Source organism: Mirounga leonina, unplaced genomic scaffold (assembly GCF_011800145.1).
Source record: "Mirounga leonina isolate KUSES-001 unplaced genomic scaffold, KU_Mleo_1.0 Mir_174, whole genome shotgun sequence".
NCBI lineage: Eukaryota > Metazoa > Chordata > Mammalia > Carnivora > Phocidae > Mirounga > Mirounga leonina.
In genome coordinates, this window is record NW_023270451.1 from 61,800,618 (window position 1) to 61,813,918 (window position 13,301).

Sequence of the window (13,301 nt, forward strand, 5' to 3'; positions counted from 1 at the left end):
TTTATGGTCACTAGATTTATATAACACTGGGCTTTATTTAGAACTACCTTATTGCTCCATAAACATTTTTAGGGAAGAGTAGCAGTTTATGAAATGCACTTTAATGTAGTACGAACTTTCCTATTTTTTCTATCACAGTATTGAATTCTGCTTGTACCTGGCTTATGCAACCAACAAATTGGGTCTATGGTATGCTGATGGTAGACTCAATTAATATCGCTGAGTGAACATCTTGTATTGAAAAATCCTGCACCATCACTGTTTTTTTTTTTTTCCCTTGCCAAATGGTCTTGGTTACTTTCTTACCTTGATTCTTCAAGATGTATTTTAGGATTTCTTTGTCATGTCCCCCCAAATCCTGTTGTGATTACAGTTAGAATAGCATTTTAATTAACCCGGGAGGATTTGACATGGTATGTCTTTCCATTTGTTTATGTTTTCCTTTTATTAAATTTTGTGTTTTCTTCACCTGCATAATTGCTGAACTGAATGAAATTGTTTTCATATTGTAATGGGATCCTTTCTCTAATATATTTCTTATTAATTATTGATAGAATATAGAAATGCTATATAATTTGTAAATATTAACTTTATAATATCTCATTATTTTTCAGTAGCTTCCTTTGGGTTTTCAAGGTAAACAATCATATAGTTATAAATAATTCTTGGGTAATTTCCTATAACAAAATGTTTCATAACGCTAAAGCTTGTATTCCTGAAATAAATTATTTGTGCTGGTGGTACAGCACATAATACTGCTGGATTTTTTTAAAGGCTCCCGGATTCCATTGACAATAGCATTTGGGCAGACTTTTTACATCTCTATTTTGACAAATCAAAATTGAAGTAATTCTTTCTCTGTAGGTTTGTCACCTTTCAGGAGTCAGTATCAGGGTAAAACTGGCCTCACCAAGGAATTAGGACACTTAGCTAGCATCTCTGATTATTTCCTGAAAAATAGCTTTCAAAGGAAACTAACTGAATTAAGTGTTGTTGGGCCACGCCCTGGGATCGATGTGTAGGAACCAGTCTTCAGCAACATATATGCCAGCACCAGCATTATGAGAGGCATTAGGCTGGCCCTCAGAAGCTGGCGGAGACCCCATCATCCCATCTTCCTTTCTCAGAGACCACCTGAGTGGTTTAAAAATAGAAATACATTATCAACCTTCCATGTGATCTGGCAAAATACTGACATGACTCTTGAATAGAAGCTCTAAGCTTCAGCAAATACAATGGAAATATATATTTTTGTATTATCTCTTTTATAAATCCCATTCAAGATTGCTATAAGCATCTACACTAGCATTATCCAACATTTGTAATACAACATTAGATGCAACACAAAACATTGAAATAATTTTTAAAGAACTATATAACCTTTTGCAATGGGATGTATTTTTATCTATTTTGCATTTAATTAGCATGCAGATCATCTGGCAATTGCAAAAACCAGACCTTAAGATAAAATTATATAAACAAAAGTAAGCTTATTTTGGCTTCAGAATACTGGAATAATGTTTTTTCAGGGTTGAAAGTAATATTTATGCTTAAGTGTTTCCTTAAATAAACTTCCTTAAAAATTTTCACTAATCTGGTTATCGTTGAATACACACCTCCTCTAAAATGGACAGAACCTTCAGGAAAACACTGGTGCACCTCCCAGCCTATCATATTTAAAGTTGTAGGATAACCAAACAGGGGTGGAAGGAGCTGCACATAACAGCAACTTACAACCTTGGGACCTGGAATATTAATCAGTGGTTAAATGCAAACTGAGCTCTGATTTGCCATCCGCAAGGATTCCTTACCACAACCCACTGATTTCACTGGTCTTCTTAAGAGTCACTTTATCTGAGGGCCTGATCATAAAAAACTAAACATCCCATAGCTACAGGAAAACAATTCATTTCTTTGGGGTTACATTTTTTTCTTCAAAATGGGAATAGCTTCAACATTTTTATGATTATAAAGGAATGCACGTTTGTTGTGTTCAAATAAAAAAGGCAAGGTCAGAAGTTACAAAGAAGATGTTTTAAATCACCAATAATTCCTCTACCCAAAGATCACTACTGTTGACATTTTGGTTTAGATCTTTACAGAATTTCTACTCAAATAAATCTTCTAAAAGTGTTCATGCTCACTTGCACATAATAACTAAAAATACTTATCTTCAAAATAAATAGCTTGTGTTTGTTTAAATATTCTGTATTTTTTTAGCCATTTTCATTGTATTCTCTTAATATGGAATAAAAAAATGTGGCTCTAAATCTTATACAGCACTTAAAGGAATTTTCAAAATCTATGTGAGCTAGTGTTGCCTTCATTAGTCATCAATAATACATAGTTTATGTATCCATATTGACCGAAAATAATGTCTTGCAATTGCATTAAAAATTAATAATTAATAAATTGAATTAATGAATTGTTATTCATTTGTGAAGACACCTCAAACAGCTTTGCCAGTATTTTCTCTCCTCCCCACTTCCTAACCCTCCCCACAATCTCTGTTTTGATCCCTTCCTGATTCCCTCTGACTGTTGGTATTAACAATCTGAGTTACATTAACCCAGTGATTAAAACTGACAATTATACTACCTCTGAAACTAATAATGCACTGTATGTTAATTAATTTAATTTAAATAAAATTATAGAATAGCCCCAGGACAACTTTTTGTAAACTGTACAAATGGACTATAAATACGGCCTGTTTATTTGTGTGTATGTGTATGTGTTGATATTCATAAAATATCTGTGAATGGAATCACAAACTAGTAATATATGTTACTTCTGGGGAGTCAACTGAGTGACTGGAGGTGGGGAGGCAGAGCTGGGGAGGAAATTTGTGTTACATATCCTTTTATGCTTTATAAATGCTTTCTAATTCTGCCTATTCAAAAAAGTTTAAGATAAAATATATGTACAAACATATATAAAGTTATTACCTCAATAGGGCATGGTCTGCTTCTACAGATCCCTTACTAACTTACTAAATGCCCAGAAAAAGGAAACCACTAATTTTAAGTGTCAGCTTATGGCTGTGCAATAGAGAAGTATTTTTCTTTTCTCTGCAAATAGTTTTAATTTCCATTCTATAAAAGGGTGCCATGGCAGGTTTAGAGTACCATGTTTGAATCAGTGACCCAGCAAAGGTACCTCAGTGTCTTTTCTATATGGTGGCATCCGGCCTAAGTACACACACACACACACACCAGTGTAGTAGAGAAACCATCTGAAATTATTCCTCAGTTGCATTGGATTCAACTGCCCTGAGGTAAGTAAAATGGCAGAAATTCTAATTCAACTTTAGTTTTTTGGTGTTTTTTGTTTTTGTTTTTTTTGAAAGAGCAGTTTCTCTGGCTCTTGGCTATGTAGATCATATTTATGTCCTTTAGGCAATATCCGCATGATGAAGATGCTGTTCAAGTTTGTGAGTTAGTTATACTACTCTATGCAGGGCTTGAATGTCCTTGATTTTGACTATGTTTTGCTCTTTATTTGCAGGTAGTGAAATCAAAGCTATCCAAAGAATATCCCTTTATTAAAATGAAACAATCAAGAAATCATATTGTGGGGAAATATTTCAGCAATCAAAGCAAACTACAACAACGACGACAAGACTCGGTAACAAATTTTCAATCACCGTATCATGTCAGAGGTCCAATTAATCAGGTTTGCTCTGAAATCCTTCTCAGCAGGATGTGTGCGAGTAAAAGAACTGTGTAGACTCCCTGCAGGAGGACTGAACCTGGAATTGGAGGCAAGCCACTCACTCACCTGGACAGCAGTCTAAGAACCAAATCCTGTACATCACGTGTATTTGGATTGACCGCACACTCATGCACCCTGGCACACACATACACACCAATGCACACGTGGTTAAAAAAAGTAATAATAACACTTTTTCCCTACAGCTTTGTAAGTCCAAGGTGTGCACTTGAAAATCATTTGTTTTCAAGGGGAAAGCTAGAGCTAGAAAAAGGTTACTTGAAGTATAATCTTAAATTAGAACCACTGTGGGCTAGGTATTGCATTGTGATAATAAGGAGAAATATAGACACTTGAATTATGTGGACAAAAAGGATAAAGCTCTTGAGTATTGCATTATCTTTTCTCTCGGTAGATTAATACTAAAAAGGAGAAAAAAGCAGTTACATTCCACTTGCAAGTAGGGATTGTGTTTGTGTCCTTTACCAGGAGAAAAAGTGATGTTTATGATGGCTTAGGCTTTGTGAATCTAATGCTTAGGAAAATATTTCTTCCTATACTTCTTAAATTTTACAATTGAAAGGAAAAGAACAGGAATGCTCCACGGGGAATTCAAAACAATTCTATGCAAGAGATAGGAATGTAATATTTTACAGTTAAAACACCAATGCATTTAACTTTGCACTCTTTGTACTTTTCATAAACATTCCCTCCTACCCTGTCTGTGAACTTGGATGGGAAACTGCAGTCTAAGTTGATTAAATATGTAATTTTAAAGTGTATTATTTTATTATGTTTTACTGATGATATTACTTAAGAAAGCTTTTATTTTACGTTAGAACCCTGTGTAATTCAAGATTACATTTTATGTAAATAGTTTCAAAGGATTAGCCATTTGCAAGTGCGTAGGTGTTTATTTTCATACAGCATCTGTATATGTCCAGAAATATTATGTTACTAGTAGCCATATTTTGATTTATCAAATACAAATTTAGAGTAAGCATAAAATTACTTTTTTATTAAAACTGTGGCATACATATACAACATATCCAATTCTAGTATTGAGAACTTTCTCTTCTATATGTTAATTTCAAAATGGTGAATTTCTTTATTTTACAAGTGTTTTCTTGTGAGCTATCCCACAGTTAAAATTGGTTTTTAAAGGATTGTTTTTCTTTTGGGGGAAAAAAAAAAACCTGAGAGGGTTATTTAATCCAGGTTTGAAATTACAACATGTACAAATACCTCAATTTCATTACCACACCAAAAAAAAACTATTTTGATCAATCAGTTCCTTAGTATGAATATCCACCTCTTTAAATACTCTATTTTTATATATATTTTTATATGGAAGTAAACGTGAATTTATATTTAACTGTCTTAAATTATATTTAAGCACAACCATCACTTGATATAAACAATACATATCTGCCTTTGACAGATGATAGATTTTTTTTAAATGGTACAGAATTGCCCTTTAAAATGAAAGATTTTTCTAATATCTGCAACCATAGGCAAGCACTATTTTTAGGTCCTCGATTTTTTTTTAATGATATAAAATGTTGCCAATTCGTGCAGCCTCTCCATTGTGTTTTAATGTATTACGTACTCTATAACAGGATTATAGTCTGTGGATATGTCTTGTAATTTACTGTCAACCTAACTATAATAACCATCTGACTGAGGTTAGTCTGGCATTTACCTCTTCACTGTTGAAATAATAATAGATTTTAGGAACAAGTGTAATCATACTATTAATAAATGTCTTACTGGTAATAGCCTGTGTTAGAGAGTATCCTTTATTCTCCTTTTTACTGGAGGTATACCACCACACAGTGACTACTTGGCAGGCATGTCCTCATACAGATTCAACTATTTAGTGTGGTTTAATAGGATAACTGTCCAGTTCCTTCCAATCCTGATATCCTCCAAATTTTGATCAGATGGACTCCCTGCTGTACAGTGACCAAAACTTTTGAACATAGTGCAGTGAAAAGCTATTTTTTTTGTAAAGATAAGGCACTGAAATGCTAGGAATTATTTTAGTTACTCCTTAATTGAAAAAACAACATTTTATTTTACCTTGGGGAAATAGGTGTATGTGTGTATGTACTTGTATGTGCTTAGCAAGTTCATTACTTGAGTGGGGGAAAATAGGAATAGGTATTTAAGCATATTTTTAGATGTAAAAGTTGAAGAAAGTGTATTATTTTTGGTAAGAACTGATTAGTATCCAATCTAAACTGAACTCAACTAAAGAAAACATTGACAATATTGAAAGTAAAGAATAACTGCATAAGCATTTCCAAGCATCACTGTTGACATTGTGTGTGTGTGCGTGTGTGTGCATTTAAAAGCACAGTGAGCTATTTGCCAGCCATCCAAGTAGGCGAATAGGATCCTGGAGGGACATATGAAAAAGAAGGGCTCACCATTGCCTGCCAAATGGGTTCATACTTGGGTCATTTGATCTTCCTCATGTTAGATGCCCCTGTGCCTAGCAGTCAACTCTATAAAACAATAATTTCTGCTTAGAAAGCCCTGGAATAAGTCACTGGTTTTTGACGTAGAAATAGTGCGGTAATGTTTATGCAGAAAACATAATGCTGTTGTGCATTTGAAGTTTCTTCTTTCAGTTCCATTTCACTTGAGGATTCCAAGAAGAAATACAGAAACTGGTCAAAAAATATGTAACCTACTAAGAGTTATTTCAAAGCTTTAATGCTTTGGCATGGTGGTGAGATGGGGGTTTGATACAGTAATAAGGTTAAGAGCCTAGAGAGATAGTCAGGGTTAGGGTCTTATTAAATATTACCTTATGGGCTCCTTAAGTTGAACAAATACTGAAAGAATCATCAGTATCTGAAATTTCTTCCTGTGGATTTTCACTTTGCAAAAAGAAACAAATAAAAAATGAAAAATATCATCATCGGTGGCTAAGATTATTGTATTTAAAATGAACGAACATAAATTTCAGTAAGCTCATATGGGCTGATAACTTCAAAAACACATCCAAGCTCAAAATGATACTACAGCAGATTCTACCATTTTGACTGGATCGAGGAGTCCTTGCTCCACAAATATTATTGTAGTTTTTTTTTCTTTTGTTAGTGTGTACATAAGTTCAAGTGATTTAGATTGCTCTTGGAAACTAAGGCATTTTGATAGATCACTTTGACTTAGGGGGATGAACCAGAACTTGTCAAAAGACCCAAAGACCTCCTAAAGATGGCAGGATCATGCCAGGGTCTCCAAACTCGAGTTTGTATTTGGCAAGGCTTCCAAGGTTTCAAACTGTCAAAGAACCTTTTATCATGTTTTTATTGCTATAGTAACTGTTATTATCAACTTCCACATTTCTTTTATGATTCTGTCACTTGGTGTAAGGGGCGGTAGAACTTATTTTTCCTAACTGATATAGACCATGCAGTCCTCCTAAAATGGGGCTCCATTTGTTTTCTTTATGGTCGTCGAAATATAAAGAATTTGTTTTACGGCTCTATTAAATGTTGGATCGCTATGCTTTAACACACACAATACACAATCAAAATGCTAATTCTTAAACTTATCAAGAATATTTACAATTTTAAGTATATTTGCAGTGTAAGTGAAGATAATTACTTAAACCCAACTAAGAGGAAGAACAACATTTAAAAAATAACAGCTGCCTTTAGAGAAAACACCAAAAAAGGGGGGTTATATTCCTACAAGGTCATTGTATTTAGGTAGATTAGGTTTTGAATTTGATCTATGCTGACTGGCTGGTTATTAGGAGACATGTAATATATCTAACCAGGACATTTTTCTTAGGAAATTTATGTATAGTGTCATATTGTTATTTTTATTACATGAAAAAGTAATCCCTATAAAATTTATTAATATGTTTTGATATTTTTTAAAAGCAGAGTAATTATAATTGATTACTCATACATCAGAATTCAGAAGTAACATGGTGTCATAAATATAAAATGTATTCAATTGATTCTCAACTATTTAGTGAAAATTTTCCTTATTTTATTGTTGGCTGGTGAAATACATCAGTTTGATGCAGCTTTTAGTGGTAGGCTAAATGATGTAATTATGGTAACATACGATTTGTTTATTTATATGTTTTGTTCAATTGTATTTCCATTTTTTCCCTATAATAAAAACTGTTCAAAATGTATAGATTGAAATCTCAGCGTATGGCATCAAGGTCAACATTTTGATTTTCTTTACACTCTATGATTTGATTTTTTATTCGGTCTATAATTTATATACTTTTAAAATGAAATAATGAATTTGAGTATTAGAAAAAATTAAGAACATTAAAGTAAAATGGGCATATACTGTAACATCTAATCAATCGCATACCCACTTAGATAGAAGAGGTCGTTTGGTCTCCAGAAGAGCTTACATTAATAGCTGGGATTCAGAATTCTTGGCATCCCTCAGCAGTCAATACATTGAGCTAAGAGGATGATAAAAAATGCCAACATTGAAGCAAACGTCGCTTAGGTTAATCCGGTGGGTCCATCGCAATCAGAATGGGCGGAAAGGAGGCGCTGTAGCATAGTCCTCCTCTCCCACTGCGTTCTAGAATGGATAAAAGTTATGAGCATCGGGGCGCCTGGGTGGCTCAGTTGGTTAAGCGACTGCCTTCGGCTCAGGTCATGATCCTGGAGTCCCAGGATCGAGTCCCGCATTGGGCTCCCTGCTCAGCGGGGGGTCTGCTTCTCCCTCTGACTCTCCTCCCTCTCATGCTCTCTGTCTCTCATTCTCTCTCTCTCAAATAAATAAAATCTTTTAAAAAAATAAAATAAAATAAATAAATAAATAAAAGTTATGAGCATCTTCTCCAGCTGCCTTTGACAGAGCTTGCTCATCTCTTCAAACCTCTCCTTAGGACACAAGTCCTCATTCCTAAGGAAAAAATAAATAATAATTTTCAAACTTCAATGGACCAAAAATGATCACCTAGATTAACCAAATGGCAGCTGAATGTATCTTTAACAATGCTTTCTTATTTACAATCAGGAAAAATAGAAAATGATCTCTAACCTTCAATACCATATATCCTCTGAAGAACTAGAATACCAGTTCACTTTCAGCCATGGAATCATTCACCCACCGTGACGTTTTCTGCTTGTCTTCAGTTTTGTCTTTGAGGTGGAACTTACGCAGTGTTTTCTGTGTGCATTTAATATGTAATACAAGATACATTTTTAGACTTACATTTTTACGTTTTCCTCCCTGCCTTAATTACATGTAACATGAAGCTTATATTTTAATGGGCATGAGCTCTCCAGTTTTACAGTATCATAAAAAGTTTTATGAGCCTTTTGTTAAAAATCTGTGCCTATGATCATTGGCAGGGCATGAAATCATTTACAGCTACCTCTTCTACTTATAAGATAAAATTTGGTCCCAATTAGGAATAGTACGGGTGGAAAGAAAACAATTCCTTTGTAAATTAAAATGAGCATAATCGTCAAATGGCACAGATTTGGGTTCATCAGTTTCTACCACATGTGCAAACCCCCTGGGGGGAAAACCTGGTCTTTGTACATACTTGTCTCTAAAGAGTCCCCATTTCAATGCTCATATTAGTTATGCAAAATCAATGGCATGTTTTTAAAAGGGTGTGGATACAACCCTTAGCACAAGTTATTCCTGCCAAGAACAGGAATCATTTCAATAGGATGGAGTTCCAGGGCCATGTTATTGGTAAACATCCGGAACTCTCTCTTGGCCACCTGTCCTATAAATAAATTGATATTTTCCATGAATTATTTATGGACTCTAAGATGAGTCTATTTCCCAGAAGAATGGGCAGTCCCAAGTGGGCGATTGGCCTAAGTGGTATTTTTCTCTTCCCTGGGGTCATGGTAAGAAGTCTTTGAAGTACTGAGTTTCTGAAAGTCAATTTCTCTTCCGATGGAAGCCTCCCTGGGCATCATCTTCAGTAAACTGTTATCAAATACAGTGAAAATAAATGCCTTTCCCTCACTGACTTGTTATGCTGCCTCTGCAGACATGAAAGCCTGTGGGGGGAAAACCAAGCCCTCCTTCATTTGTGTCCAGGGAAGAGTGTGTATCAGTAAGGGACTCGGAAACAGGAATTCTGGATTATTTTAAACACTCACAATGAATAAACATACATATACACTTGTGTGTGTAAGTATATGTATTTGTGCGCACACGCACGCACACACACACACACACAATGTAATAGATAATAAAGAAGTACCGAATAACACTATGTCCGTTGTGTTCATTTCTTTAAAACATTCCTCTTATTTTTAAATTTATAGCAGCATGTAAAACCTTTAGAATAACAGGTTCTCTGTCTCTGGATGCCTTAACCAGGTGCTCGTCTGGGCATGTGGGAAATGTGGTCGGAGGCCTCTGCCAAGCAGAGCCCGGAGGAATGAGCTAGAGGAGGTGCCTGGCAGATGCTTCTCTTGAGAGGCGACAAGCGACCAAACTGCCAGAAGTCATCAGAATGGGAAGATGCTAGGAAAGTTTCAACTGCAGAGTCACGAAGACTCCCACTACTAAAACTACAAGGAGAATGTGCTGGAAGAAGAAGGACTGGGCAGCTCTGTGCCCTACTGAAAACAAACCGGTCACTGGGGCTCTCCTGGGGGACTTCCTCTGGGTCGACTTCCTGTCCTGCGCTCTGCCTCTCCGCGCGCCCCTCCCCCTCAGAGCTTTCCTGGGCGGCTCTGACGTCACAGGGCTTCCCCATTGGCCAAAGCGCCGTGGATGAGGAGCCGGGGGCTGTGGCGGTGAGGGAACCCTGTAAGCCGTGCGGGGGGCCGCCGCTGGGCGGAAGGCACTCGGCGAGATGGTTCATAAAGGGAAACCGGAACCGCCCACGCCCAAGTCTGAATTTTTACTGAGCCTTTACGTCCTTGACTGGATTTGTTTCCCCTTTTTGTTATTTCCGCAGCCCCTGTGCCCATCTCTGTTGTTGTGTGACCACGTTATATAATAGTTATCTGCCATCACCTCTTTCTATCCCACCCCACTAGCCTTAGCCCCTCAAGGCCTAGGACTGAGTCTTACTCGTCTTTCTGTCACACCGTATCTAACCGAGAGTGCGAGCTCCCCCCATACTTTTCTCGATCTCTTTTCTCTGTCTACCCCTCTCAGCTCAGATGTCATCTCCTGTAGGAATTTTTCTCTGATGCCTCAGATACCAAAGTGTCCTTTCTCTTTACTCTACCTACCCCTATACCAGCCTTTAGCTTTCTTTGTTTCATATTTTGCACCCCCTGGAATGTCAATTCCAGGAGGGAAGGACTCTTTGGTTGGTTGGTTGGTTGGTTGGTTCTGTTTATTTATTATTTCTTTTTAATGTTTTCTTGAGATACAATTTACGTACCATAAAGTTCACTCATTTAAAGTCTACAGTTCAATGGTTTTTGGGGGGGGGGGGGGGTTGTGGGGGGTTTTTTTTTTTTTTTTTTTTTGTATATTGACAACAGGTTTGCAATCCTCACCATAATCGAACTCTAGAACATTTTTGTTGCCCCAAAAAGAAAGAAATCAGTCGCTTTCCACACTTCCCCTTCTCCACCCTGGCATTAGGCAACTGCTGATCTACTTTTGTTTCTATAGATTTGCTTATCCTGAACATTTCATATAAATAGGATTATACAATATGTTAGTCTTTTGCAGCTGGCTTCTTTCACTCAGTATTTTCATCTTTGCATTCTCAGTTTGGAAATATATTGCCTAACAAAGAAAAGACACTCAATGAATTTTTATAACATGAAAAAATAAATGCCCTAACAAACTCTAGCATTTTCTGGAGATAGAAATTGTGCTCTAAATAGAACTTGTCTAAGAGGCTTTAAGAAAGCATTATGTTAGAGATCGCGTTATCACTTCCTCAAGCCCTCTCTGGCAAGTGCCAATTGTTTGTTTACTCCCTTTGTGCCCCGAGGACTGAGGTGAGGCACGGAGAGGTGGCTGGAGAAGGTGTGAGCCACATTCAGCAGCTGCCTGCCTGGATTCTGGGGAGGATGTCTGGCGCTGGGGGAGCTGCTGATGGCAGGAGCAGGGCCCGAAGACTTGTGGTTCACACAGATGTCAGGTGCTTCAGACCTCCCCTTCCCTGTACCCCACGCATTGCTCATCTCAACACTTGCTGATGCTGTCTGCCCTGCCCCTGTCAGAAGTGGAAAAGGTGTCATGCCATGTCATGCCATGTCATGCCCAGGGTTAGTGAATCACCAGGCCTTGTACCTCAAGCCCTCACAAGGGTATACTGAAGCTTTAAAAGAGGACAGATGAAGACGTTTTTAGTTGCAGAATTTCGGACATCAGCAATCCAGAAATGGGGCTGCTGGAGGAAGCAGGGAGCATCACATAACTTATCCCAAAGGTTCTGCCATTTCCAAGAACAGAGGAGACGAGAGAGAAGCAGTAGTGATGGCCAAGGGCTGTAGTTAACCAGATCCTACAGTGTGTGGCAAGAAGTCAACACAGGCCCTGCCCTTCAGGCATGCATACCAATGGGGCATGACTTCTGATCTGTAGAAACATTCTATTAACTTTCTTTTTCGGCCATACTATTGTCAAATGCAATATCAATGTAGCATCAAAATTCATCATTTTTATGTCATAAATCTTCCTATAATTTTACATATAATAAGTGCTTACAGATGCAAATCATGTTTAAATGGAAGGACATAATGGTTAAAAGAAGTACTGGCCATATTGTAGTAATTTTGCAAACACCTGTTTCAAGTTAACATGTGTGTATTCCCAGTCTTGTGTATATGAGATACAAGTTAATGTCAACAGTACATTACCAATGCAACTGAATTTAATTACAGAACTGAAAATGCTATGGGTAGAGGGATCACATTTTCCCTGAAAAGCATAGGTAGGGAGACATCTGTTTCTGGTGCGTTTCAAATAGGTACTTTCATCCTTTACACACTCTGATTCCATAAATTTTTCTTTTTTTACAACAGCGAATTAACTGAAAGATTTCCCTGCATATTTTTTTCCTAAAACAAGATAGCAGATATGTTCATCAGCAACTTAATTTTGCAAGTGGCATAATATATGCCTTCTAACATGAATCTGGGACGTGTAAAGAGGTCTGCAAGCCATGAGAAAGGTACTTTCTTTAGCACAAAGTTAGGTCTGGAATAAAGAGCAAAAAGAGAGCTCCCTTGCTTTGTTACCAGATGGCTCCCCACCATGTCCACAATTCTTTATTTTACTAGATTCTTCTGTTTGAAATCCTTTCAATTAGTGAAATCACTTAACGTTAACCTCCAGGGTCTTTTAAGATGCTAATATCCTTGGAAAGTTGGGGCTATTAGACATTTGCAGTATGAGTGCATTTAATCACAGTTTTCTCCAAACAGCTAGGAAATTCAATGCACCGGGTAAATAAGAGGATGCTGTACAGTTCTGAAGGGAAACCTGTAGCAAAGCAGATTCCTCATGGAGAAAGGGGGCCCCTGAGAAGCAGAGGGGCGTTGGATGCCAAATGGTCACTGTGACCTAGCGCCATGCTGTGCCACACTCACCTCTAGAGGCTGAACTGTAAAATCACTTACAGTCAGGCAGTGGCCTTGGAATACAGT

At 37.0% G+C, this 13,301-nt stretch overlaps 1 protein-coding gene across 4 annotated transcripts in view; it reads left to right on the forward strand.

Annotated features, from left to right (window-relative positions):
• CPED1 (cadherin like and PC-esterase domain containing 1) overlaps positions 1-5,484 on the forward strand; it is a 269,600-nt gene extending 264,116 nt beyond the window's left edge. For all 4 annotated transcript variants that reach the window (XM_035020998.1, XM_035020996.1, XM_035020999.1 and 1 more), the window contains one exon: positions 3,505-5,484. In XM_035020998.1, the coding sequence (XP_034876889.1) occupies positions 3,505-3,726 (222 nt within the window). In that variant the 3' untranslated portion in view covers positions 3,727-5,484. The remainder of the gene's footprint in view (positions 1-3,504) is intronic.
• Positions 5,485-13,301: the final 7,817 nt, after the last annotated feature.